The sequence below is a fragment of the Equus quagga genome, chromosome 6, assembly GCF_021613505.1.
Source record: "Equus quagga isolate Etosha38 chromosome 6, UCLA_HA_Equagga_1.0, whole genome shotgun sequence".
In the NCBI taxonomy this organism is placed as follows: domain Eukaryota; kingdom Metazoa; phylum Chordata; class Mammalia; order Perissodactyla; family Equidae; genus Equus; species Equus quagga.
This window is the reverse complement of record NC_060272.1, coordinates 103,630,284-103,642,455: the sequence shown is the minus strand read 5'-3', so window position 1 is coordinate 103,642,455 and position 12,172 is coordinate 103,630,284. Positions and strand designations below refer to the sequence as shown.

At 39.9% G+C, this 12,172-nt stretch overlaps 1 protein-coding gene across 2 annotated transcripts in view; it reads right to left on the bottom strand.

Annotated features, from left to right (window-relative positions):
* KANK1 (KN motif and ankyrin repeat domains 1) overlaps positions 1–12,172 on the bottom strand; it is a 198,261-nt gene that overhangs the window by 51,986 nt on the left and 134,103 nt on the right. For both annotated transcript variants that reach the window (XM_046663740.1, XM_046663739.1), the window contains exon 3: positions 7,138–7,257. In XM_046663740.1, coding sequence (XP_046519696.1) covers positions 7,138–7,174 — 37 coding nt within the window. In that variant the 5' untranslated portion in view covers positions 7,175–7,257. The remainder of the gene's footprint in view (positions 1–7,137; positions 7,258–12,172) is intronic.

Here is a 12,172-nt window from a genome sequence, read left to right as displayed (position 1 = left end):
CCAATCCAGCTGGTAGAAACGTCACGGATCACTCAAATCTAGCTTGTCACACAAGATGGAGTAAGGACACAAAGATTAACTTTCAGGATAAGAACAAATCCCACGAATCCAACAATTGGTCCCTGTGCCCAGTTCTTCCTCACGCCTACAGTTCTGCTTTTCTATCTGTTGGTTAGAAAGGCCTTCTGAATATTACAGAATATTATTTATTCTGAATTGTCAGCCATGGCTTGCTCTAAGAACTGCTAGGATTAGAAATCTGGTCACTGTTAAAAAAAAATCTTCAAAATAGCTGCATACTTATTTTTAAGCTGTGAGATCACTTGTCCATATAGAACTACCAGCTGAGATAACTAATGCTATATATACAAATGGGCTGCATATTTAAAAACTTCTCGTTTTCCGCCTTCATAATGAACTGCAACCCAAAAGCAGAAACAGGCTTAGCCTCTAAAACATGAGCATACTTTTCCTAAAGCATATGGAAATGAGTAAATCAATCAGCTTACTGAGTTACAGCTTATTCCAAAAATATCCAGCAGAGAAGCCAAGAGAGGAAAAAGAGAATCATCAAATTTTATTTTGACTGCGAATTTCTAAAACTGTTTGAATGGATCTTATCAAATCTGATTTCCTGGCTGGGTCTTCTTTGAGGTTTTTATGAGCGAAGTCTAGTCAATGCAATTTTTAAATATGTTGCCAGAAAAGAGCAAGAAATGACTACCTTGAATTTGCGAACTATGCTAATATTTTTCATGCCAGATCAAATCCAATCGCCTTTTATAGAAAAGGACCCCCAAATTGAAACTGTGAGCTTTCGTCACTTATTTTCAAAGCTCATACAAAGCTTTCTCAGAAACTGCACAGAGATGAACTGGAATTATCCAGGACACAGGAAGAAGGCAAACCGTGGAAAAGGAAGGTAACCAACTATACTTTTGAGGGGCTTAGCGAGGCCACCCTAGTCCTTCAAGGAGGGGAAGTGCATAACCAGAAACAAATGCAAATACTCACGATGGGACGTCTGCGGGTGAGCAGGCACAGAATATTCAAATCCTGTAGGAAGGGCTGGTTTAATCCTTCTCCTCGCTATGCAGTCTCAGAATGACAGCAACAGCTCAAGTCCTTAACATAACGAATCTCCCCATTGGATTTTTATTTCGTGTTTTTTCTTTGTTGTTGGCACCCAAAGAACACCTGGGTAGAAATCTCTAATCGAAGGGTGTCTTTGCCCAGCACCCAGGACTAGCAGGAGCCTGGATTCTATCCTTTCCACACCCAAGGGGGCTGGTCCTCGCTGGAAGATAAGTCATCCTTCCTCAGCTTAGCTGGAGAGCTAATCGCCTGTCTGAAATCTGATGCTTAACCCATTATGACTCGCTCTAGGTTTGGAGCAAGAAAGCTTATACAGTGAAGCTGGCTACAGGTGAAAACTGAAGCCTTGAGAGTTTGTAAAACAGACAAGCCCTGACAAGGGAGGGCCTCTTCAGAACTTCTCTGGGGGCTGGACGAATTCTGGGGTTCTGATTAACTGGCCAGGCAAGACTCTGAAAGCCAGGGTCTCCTATTTGCAGATGGTCTCAACATATTAACTGTTATGAAATTCAAATGTAACTACTTCTTCCTTAAAAAAAAAAACAACTATCTTCCCAAACACTATCATTACAAAAAAATACATTATTTCATTTATAAACTTCAGTGTGAAATTAACCTGCAATAAACTAACAACAGTTTCATTTAAAGTTGAAATGCATAACCGAATTAAATCCAATTATTACACAGATCAAATAACAGGATGAAACTGCATGATGTACTAAATACATATGAGGAATTAGAATATGTTTGTTAATTTGACTCTACGAAATAATTCAGACTAAGAAAAAAGTCACTTATCAACATAACTCCTATCAGGGAGGACATTTTATTCATAACCATTCTACTTTTGGGTTTTATGCAGTTTTCTGAAAAGCAAACTTTCCCCTTGCTCTGTCTGATCAGAATTTCACAGATGCCACACTTCTGATTTTTAATGTCAACATGATGCCTTGAACAAAGGAAAAAGACTGTCCATATTCAACTTCTGGCTTAGCCATTAACTAAGTGTAAGAGCTGGGCGAGTGTTTTGTCATCTGAAAGCAGGGACGGGAGGCTGCACAGGTGAAATCAATAAGACTCCTCTGGCTCTTACCTAGGTTTTTATGTTGGGCAACTTTGTTTCACCCTCTCAGCTCTTCTGAACACACCGCTTAGAAGAGAAAGCAAAGCACAAACAGGAACACACATTTGATCCTTTTGCAAACTGAATCAGGAGACTCTGGAAGGTCATGGAGGGTACCCACGAATTAAGGCAGCCCCAGCTTCTAATCAGCTCACCCTCTGCCTTTGGAGTAATACTACTGCAGATGACAGAGCCAAGACTCACCACCACGAACACCCCACCTCTCTCTTTACCGATGCTCTCAGAAAACACCAGGTTGGTTCCAGCCAGAGCAGTCAGTGCAAGCTGGTCTTGTACTTGACAAACAGCACTCAATGCCTGCTGTCAGGTTCACCGCAGTGGGCTCAGAGTTCTGTTTGAGAAATGCTCCTGCCCAGAAAAAATATTTACACAACCGAGAGTGGGATGCACTGTGCTACAGCGTTCTCCCTGCTCCACCATGAGTCTGTGGCAATGTCTGACTGACTTGGTCTTATCAGTGGCCTTTGTACCTCATTGAAGATTGGCATGGAGACGAAACCCGGAGCCAAATAACTGACCAGGGTAACAAGATTTTATGAAATTTATTATATTAATTTAAAATGTCAACAAATTTTTAGTGCAGTTTGATAAGTACCTTAAGTAAGCAAATATGTATTGGTCTGGAAATATATATATATTTAGGCTGTGAAAGAGAAATAGCAAGATGGGGAAAAACTATAATAAACTAGCAAAGGTAAGTACTGGCAAAAATAAAGATGGTGATGGCAGACATAAAAAGTCACTCCATCTATTTATGTCATTTAACTTTTAGAGGCAGGACAGTAATACAATTCTTGCCCAATGTCATAGCATCCAACAGCACCTGGCACAATGGCACCTGAACAGGTGTTTATTGGATCAGGAGCTCATGACAGAGACAGCAGAACAAGAAGGACAGTGATTTCCCCTGACATCTGACCAGCACTTTATGTCTTAAAAAGTGTTTTTAGGGGCTGGCCCCATGGCATAGTTGTTAAGTTTGGTGAGCTCCACTTTGGCAGGTGCAGACCTACACAACTCATCAGCCATGCTGTGGAGGCAACCCACATATAAAGTGGAGCAAGACTGGCACAGATGTTAGCTCAGGGCTAATCTTCCTCAAGCAAAAAAAAAAAAAGTGTTTTTATGGCTATTGTTTTATTTTTTTCTCGCAACAATCCTGTGAAGAAGGTAGGACAGGTATTATTATCTTCATCTGACAAATAAGCTACTTGTTATTTGGCTTCTAAAGAGATTCTAAGCTCTAATTAAAGTTTCACAATGTTAATTAGTGTTTAGAGAGGTATCAATCAGTGCATCCAGTTTACAACATGATTCAGAAACTTCGGACCAAGCAGACCATCCCCATCCCTAAACTTGGCAGAAATACAGCAATTTTCCTAACCAACCACCCCCCATTTACTTCCTAGTTAGCTAGGAGAGAAGAGAACAGTTACGAGCAATTTATGATGCCCAGACCTCATTACAGTAACACATGACATTAGGGTACTCCTAGTAACAACGTAATAGAATGTTTTAAATTAATGAAAATAAAACTGGACCAGTCAACAGAAGTAGGATGAAGGATCTGGTGAAAAAGAGAGAGCACTATGATGAGTGATTGATATTGACAGGGTGGGCGGTAAGGAGGAAGATGCAGTCCAGAATGGGTACACAAGGAAGGTCACCAGGTTTAGCAAATAAAAACAGAGGCCATCGAGTTAAATTTGAATTTCAGATAAACAACACTTTTTTAGTATAACCATGTCCTTTATTTTATGTGGACGCTGTCCATAAGAGACCTCAACTTCCATTAGAATGGATGGTCCTTGAAGGTAGGGATTTGCCTGTTGTATTTACTGCTGTATCCCCAGTGCCTAGAACAATGCCTGGCACACAGTAGGTGCTCCATAATACTTGCCATGCAAATAAAAATATACTAGTAAAGTTTATTTCTTAAGCTAGGTGCTATGGGGGCTTGTTATATAACCATTACACATTTCCTATGTTTGAAATGTATTGTAATAAATCTTTTCAAATTACAGCATTAATGAACTGCTCTTATTTTAAAATCAGCACCTTTTACCCAATCTAACTGAAGGACTCAGTGGGGAAGTCAGAGGATAAAAGGATTTGTGAATAGTCCCTTACGCAGCTTAAGCTCTAAACGGGGATGTAATCATGGACCATCAGTCCTCAGGTGGGTTTTGCAGCCAAGGGCGCGGTCTGGCTGGACGGTGCTGCGCGGCTCTCAGCAGCTGCTCGGTTGTTGGTGCTTTATTCCGCCCTGCCTCTGCCTTCACCTGCGATTTCCCTTCATGTTCTATGGAGCCCAAAGCAGTGACTTTTCAGGGGGAGGGGTGGGTGGGACCTCTTTGCGGCATAACACATGTAGGGAAAGCACAGTTTAAAAAACATATTTAATTTTATACTTTATCTTTGCAAAATGAAAAAAATACATTAATTTAATCCACATTTAAAACGTCTACTACACTACTCAGTCTATCTTTTTCTCATGGGAAAGCTCAGGAACCAGCTCTCATTAGCTGCCATAAAGCCCTCTTTATCCCATTTTAATCTGGGGCCTATGAATGTTCTTAGGTAATTACGTTTCAAAATAGTATATTTATAACCAGCATACACTTTTGCATTGAGTTTGGCTTTTCTTTTTTAAACAATGAGCAGGTATTTCTTTTGTAATATAAAATGCAAAAAAGAAATGGTAATTTTGATAAGCATAATCTCAACTATTTGAAATACGCAAAATTTAAAGACTATATAGAAAATGAGTAAAACATTTATTCCTGGGTGGTGGTATTACCAGTGATTCTTGCTTTGTTTTTTTAGACAACACTAAACTTCTATATTTAAAATTTTTCTACAATGAGCATCATATACATATGTATTATATATGCATGTATATGCATACAATATATATACACACACACATATATATAAAGTAATTGTGTATGACTGAGCCTCTAATCAGATTTGCTTACAGGCTTACAGAGGTCATGGTGACTGGAATAAACAAAACCTTTTCTTGCCTGGTCCAGACACCTGTCTGCAGAAACAACTGATACCCTAACACCTCAGAAGTCACAAATCAGAGAGCTTTCCTCTGCTTTCAGACTCAGTGCCCAGACCTGTTAGGTAGGACACCAGTTGAGAAGGAAAGGTTATAACTGGATCATCAGACTTAGGAACAAAGAGAAAAGGGACACTCCAGGACAAGGCAAGTTGGAAGATGAATTTGGGGCAAATGGGCTATCTAGACTCTTAAAGATAGGATTTTGCCAGAGAGGCCAGAGGGTCGAGGTCCTGAGGCACCAACATCCCCATGACCCGCTTCCTGTGAGTGTGTGAATGGAAGTGAAGGCAGGAAAGGGAAGGGAGATCACAGCATCACAGGGGACTGAAACCCAGTCACAACACTCCAGAAATTTCACAATGATTCAGTCTCCTTCCTTATCAAATATTTTATGAGAGAAACAAGTAATAACTCTGGCTTTTCTTACTTCACTCAGGTAAATTGCTGAGCTTCTCTATGTCATCACGTAGGGATGACAGTGGTGGTGGTGATGGCAATAGCATAATCTCATAGGATTACTGTGAGGATCAAGGGTGATAATGCAGGCAAGGCATCTTAGGCACCATGGTACATGGTAAGTGTTCATTAAATGTTAGCTATTGTCATTCATATTTATTATTGACAGCAATCCTGAGTAGAATCTATCAAAGTCCCAAGAAGTTGGGCAGTGGAAAGGACAAGCAAAAGAATGGATGGAGAAAGATCAGTTATCCCAGAACAAACAACTGAGTTTATTTGGGTTTGGTTTTAGGAAAGCCACAGCATTCCTGCCAGAGGAAATACTTGCGGCTGGGATTATGGGAACTAAACGTCACATACATGGGCTGCGGACTCCCACTTCAGAGGTCTCCTTCTCCTGCTGTCATCTTTACAGCTTACACAGCACTCGTAAGTATGTTTCTGGTGCTCTCGTTGGCTCTAAGCCTGCAGGTGGATACACTTATTGATGTTTTACACATGGACAAACAGTCCTGCCCCAGATTGCATGGTCAGTGCTGGAGATGGATTCTAATTCAGGTCTCCTGACTCCAATTCCACACTCTCTCCATTATCCAGTGCTCAGAGCCCACAGAGTGAGGACTTTGGACTTAGGCCTTCATGAGAATTCCCACATACACAATGACTGCTCTCACACATGCTGCTATTTGGCAGATAATGCAAAAGAGGAATGAACTTTCGACAGGTTGTCATATGCCATCTCTTAGGAAGCTTTTCTCTGTGTTTGTTCTACAGATTTCTCCCAAATCTTATAAAAGCAATATTGGAATAGATCTGAAAACTATACAGGTCTCTGATATAACCAAAGTAAGAATCAAAATAGAAGTCTTTATGATTCGTAATATGGCTTGTTGCATACTTCTCTCTGGGACAGTCACTTTAGAGGACGTACCGTTCTCTTCCCCCCTTTCTCTTTGTTTAGGAACATCAAACAAACGCTGCTTGGGATGGGATACTAGGAATTGGTTTTAAGCATTCAAACTCAGTTCCTCTCTCAGCGTTCAATCTCTCATAAGGAAGTGCAAGAGGAGTACACATTACCCTTGCATCAGCATTCAGGGTTTCATGTTTATCCTTCAACACTTCAATAGAATTGACTTAGGCAATAATTTGCCTAACTGATTTCTGTACAAAAAGACTAAAGATAAAAGCAAATTCTCTAAGAGATTAAAAAAACAAAACCAAACACAACTTCAATGGATAGAAAATTGCTTTGAAATCTTAGTTATCTAGACAACTTGCTATTACCGACCCGTTATTAAAGGAGAAATTAGATATTAGTTTGAGCAAAGACACACACTCATACACACACACTCCAGAGCACAGTTACCTGAGGCACAGCCGTTAACCTTCGCGGTGTGAGCCATGCTGGCTTGAATCCAATGACAGATCCAGAAAGGAGTGAGGAGTCATGCAAATTTTATGCATCAAGTTCCCAAACGGATTCAACCTGAAACAATCAAGAGAGCCTCATAAAAATGGATCATTTAAAAATATGTACAAAACTAAATCTCAGATTTCTGTTTACAAAGATGACTGATAATGGAGAGAGCAAATCAGAATGCGGGAGATAGCCTGTGGATCAAGGTGGTGGCTGCACTAGACCTGGCCATCAGTGTTGGGAGTTATACCAGAGACGCCCAGCGGGCAGGCACTGACAGCAGGTCTCCAGACACATTCCTCATGGGAGACAAAATTGGTTCTCCAGAAACGTGACTTATTTAGGAAGGTGGCCTTCAAATACAAGCCACTTCGTTCTGTAGCACTTCACAAACTATTTTTGGTTTTTAAACTTCTCCTCCTTTCCAAATGCTGGTTCAACAGTTTCATTTACTCAATTGCAATTTCAAAGCACTTGTTGCAACAAATGTTCACATTTTTTACAAGATTAACTTCACGCAAATTCTTTTGAGATAGCTAAAATCTTTCACCTACCCTGTCTTCTAAAACATAAATCAGATCCAGTCAGTCCCCTAGTTAAAAAAAATCTTCAATAGCTTCCACTGTTCTGTTATGTAAACTTCAAACGGGACATCACTCTGAAACATTAGGGTTCATGTTGGGCAATGCATTTCTTATTTTATATTGACTGTCTATTTAAAAGTTAACTGAGATTACTATAACACGACTTGCGTAACAATCACAAAATTTGTAACAAACAAAAAGAAGAAAAAGAACACTGCTCCAACCTTTGCTTTTCCAAAAATGCCTTCTGAAAAATGCCAGCAAAGAAGGCAAACAATAGCACAGATAGAAATATTCCATTTCCACTGTGCCCAAATTCCAATTCTCGACCCACAAAATCAGAAAAATTGAGCTTAATGGATTCCAAGTGTAGAATTAAAGTGTCAATTCAGAAAACCACATGATCTCCCAAGCACAGGAGAAGGCTAAAATAATCATCTATCTATATATACTGGATCCGAATGCAGTCATTGAAATCATTTACGAGCTTTTAATAATACATAAAAATACTCAAAGTACATTGATAAAAAACTGTGTTCTAGCATAAACCTAATTTTATTAAAAATATGTATTTACACATTTATTTAAAAGAATTAAAAGTAAATACACCAAAATATTCCTTGTGGCTGTCCTTGAGTGATGCAATTATGGATGATTTTTAGCTCCTTTATTATTTTTAAAATAATTATTAAAAAAGAAACATTAGCTACTTCTTGTCAATTTTGGTTTTATTTGCTTTAAAATGCACTGCAGAAAGAAGAGAGTATTAAAAGAAATGCTACGCAAAAGGAAACTATGGGGCCAGTCGTGGGGATTATAAGAGGTCAGAAATATAAGTAAATAAAAAGAAGGAAGCGGAAGTGGCTGATGACTTTGATCACATTGGGTGGGAATTTCTTGCTGCTTAGCTAGTGAAATTTTCCTGACTGTCTGAATGGTTTTGCACTACAGTTCAAAGCTAGCTACCGTGGAAGCAACTCGGTGCAAATGCTAAATTCCTGGTGGTTTTTTTTCACAGGCCTGCTTTGACAGGCATGCTCCCCTACATGGTTTTTCCAGCTCTGTGACTACCGCTCAGCTCACCCACAGAGACCTGATTCTCAGCCTCCCTGCTGGTCCCCAGTTTCTGTCTGGCAGCATACGCGGAGGACCGGTGGCTCTAATCTCTTTGACTATGTGACAATCATCTGACATTCTGTTGGCAACAGGCACTGGTTCAGGTCCATGGCATTGAACTTGGAGAGTGATGAACCCTGTGCACAGTCAGAGCTGGTGAATCAAAAGGCAGGCTTTTGGGATAGAGTGAGCATTATCTTTAAGAATAGGAACGACTATCCATGTCTGACAAATGTAGCTTTGTGATGACAACAACAGAAAAGGTAGGGACTGGGGGGGACGAAGAAGGAGGAGTGGCGTGGGGAGGTGAGGGGACAAAGGCAAGAAGCCCAGCTTCTGGGATTCAACTAATTATACTTTTAAAAGCCAACAACAAAATCTAAGCAAAACCCTTGCTTGCTGGCCCCTTTCTAGCCCTATGTGTTTGCACTCTTGCTTTATAATGGCTTGTAAATACCACCATTTAAAGGCAAGAAGAAACAAGCTGCATGTGTTATGGGAGAATGAAGTATGCATCAAGGTATCTGGATGGAGATGTGCCCAGAATCCTCCCAGCCAAGCTTCAGCAACTCTCGTCCAAGGTCTTCTCCTGTTATTGAACTTCTTTCACCTGGCAGAAGATCTTTATCTCGGATCCAAATTGGTCTCTCCCACCCTCCCCCAAACTGAACAATAAAATCAAAATGAGGAAGAAGCCTGAAATTAGGAACAACAAGCACATCACCGGTAAAATAACAAGATATGCCTGTCCCTGGGTGTGGAGCTGGCAGTGTCTGTGCAAACACAACAGTTGTATACTGAGTATCGATTTTTCCCAGTTATTGTTCTGCATGACAGGTGGCCTCAAATTGTGAGGACTCAGTCTTCTTAACGATATGCGGATTCTTATGTCAGTACATTGGATAAACCAGAAAAGGTTTGGCCGTGATCCATTCTCTGTTACAGATCAATAAACCGCTTCTTCTCTCCCTCCGGGAAGACTGCAAACTCGTAAATCTTAAGTGGTACAATGGTGGCTCAGTTCTGTTCGCTAAGAAAAAGCACTTCTTTGAAAGGATTTAGGAAAATACCTCAATAGGGAAGGTAAAGAATTTGTCTCCTCTATTTCAAGGGACTGATCTGCATTGAAGAGAATAATGTGGACACTGCATGAATTAATCCCATAAATACTTTACATTAGCTTAATATGAAACAAATATGAAAAACAGCTCACTAGATCTTTTCTAAGAATACATCAGTGCAAACAGACAAATGAAATTGAGATCTGACATATACTCGAGGCTAGCACTGCCTACCACCCCAACAAATGCCACGGCCCTGGTTAGGACCAAGATGCTGAGGCTGATGACAACACTGACAACAGCTAGTATTTATTGAGCTGTTACTACTATTAGCTACTGAAACCTAAAACGTCATCTACTCTATGGTGCACCATTATGTCAAGGACTACTGATTTAAAAAAAAAGGATGTTGCTAATTAAATGGTGACAAAATGCTTTTTAAAAATTCCCTTAATTGTAAGACACATCCTCATTTCAGAAGCATCAAAATGTGAAAAATGTGTTTCTTAGAATTAGCTAAATTATGTTACATTCAAGGCACTTTTTAAAGCACTTAACAGTTATTTAAACCTGACAACAATGCTATGTAGTAGTAAAATACTCTCTCCCCATTTTACAGATAGGAAACTGAGGCACAGAGGGGTTTAGAATTTGCTGAGGTCACACAGCTAGTAAGTGACAGAGCTGCATTTAGAGCTAAATGACTCAGCTCCCGAGAGCAATTCGGCTCATGCACCAGGCCCTGTTTGTTATGCGGTTTAGAGTGAGGGCGATGCCGCTTTAACAGGTAAGAACCTACAGGCACAAATGAGTGGGTTCCTTTCAAGGTAGTCGAGGGAAGGATGTCTATGCTCATTACAAGGATGCTTTGCTCAAATCCCTTTTAGAGAGAAAGTTACGTTTCAGAATTTTACGTAATATTGTTTTTAAAGCAGTTGTATTTCCAACTTTACTCCTTGAGATCACGTGTTTAAGGGCTTGAGGCGGTACTTACACGACACACAGGAAATGTCTCAGTGCTTAACCAGCGCACTCTCTTCCCGACTCCACGTGATACTAGCTTGATTATCAACCTTCTTCCATAGACTTTGCTTTGAATGTCATTTGACTCTTTCAAAAAATTAAGTACTTTAATTTTCCACCACTGAGGATAGGTGGGAAGCTCTCAAAGGAAGCGTAGGAGTTTCAAAAACAGATAGAATTAGGGCACTATAATCGGAATAAGAACTTGCTGCTCAAAATGACAATTATGAAAGGGGAAACAACCATTTTGATGTGAAAGTTCTAGAGTCTCTTCTCTAACATGTCACTTTTTCTTCACTTTATAACATTAAGGAAGCAATATAAATAACTTAAAATCTGGAAAAGACAAAACACGCAAAAAATAATCATTTACTATCTCACGATCCTAAGGTAGCCATTGTTACCACCTGAGGCTATTTCAACATATGATTTGACTATATGTATATTTAAATTACCTTAACATGTTTTAAAGATCTACAACATCCTAGAGTTTGTACCAACCACTATTTTGTTTCTGTTTTGGAGACATAAGATCAACTAAAGCCCTGTGCCATTCCCAGAACTTCACACACGAGTGCTGGACGCAGACAGAGATGCAATGAAAGGAGAAGGCGCTAGAACAGCAGTGTATACACAGTTCAATTCCAATCCACAGTAAGGTGGTCCTACTTTCTCCTTAAAGGGTGGGAGGGTGGCAGTGGCCAAAATCTGTATTCATAAGAGAACACTTGGCCTAAATCTTGAAGGATGAATGAATGTTTTTCGGGGTGAGAAAGATGGAAAGGCATTCTAGGCAGAAGGAACAGGACACGCAAAGGCAGGAGACGAGAAAGTGCATGGCAAGAAGCTGCTGTGGCTAGAGCAGTCTGCTTATATGACGGCTTAGTCACAAATGAAGTGGACGGGCTGAGAGGAAGGTGACATAAGGAGACTAGGTGCTAAGGAGAAATCTCAAGGAAGCAGAGTCTACACAACTAAACTGAAAATCACACATACACAGACACAGAAACATCTTTACCCTAATAAAAAATGCAGAGCTCACTTATTTCTTTAAATAAGTCAGTCTTTCAGTCATCCAAAAACCTAATTTATTATACACCATTTATGATTGCCCACACATTTCTGTCAAGAATTTAATTTAAAAGCAAGTTAATTATAAGTATGTTTGAGTGCAAACTCTGGCCACGGTTCATCAGATTA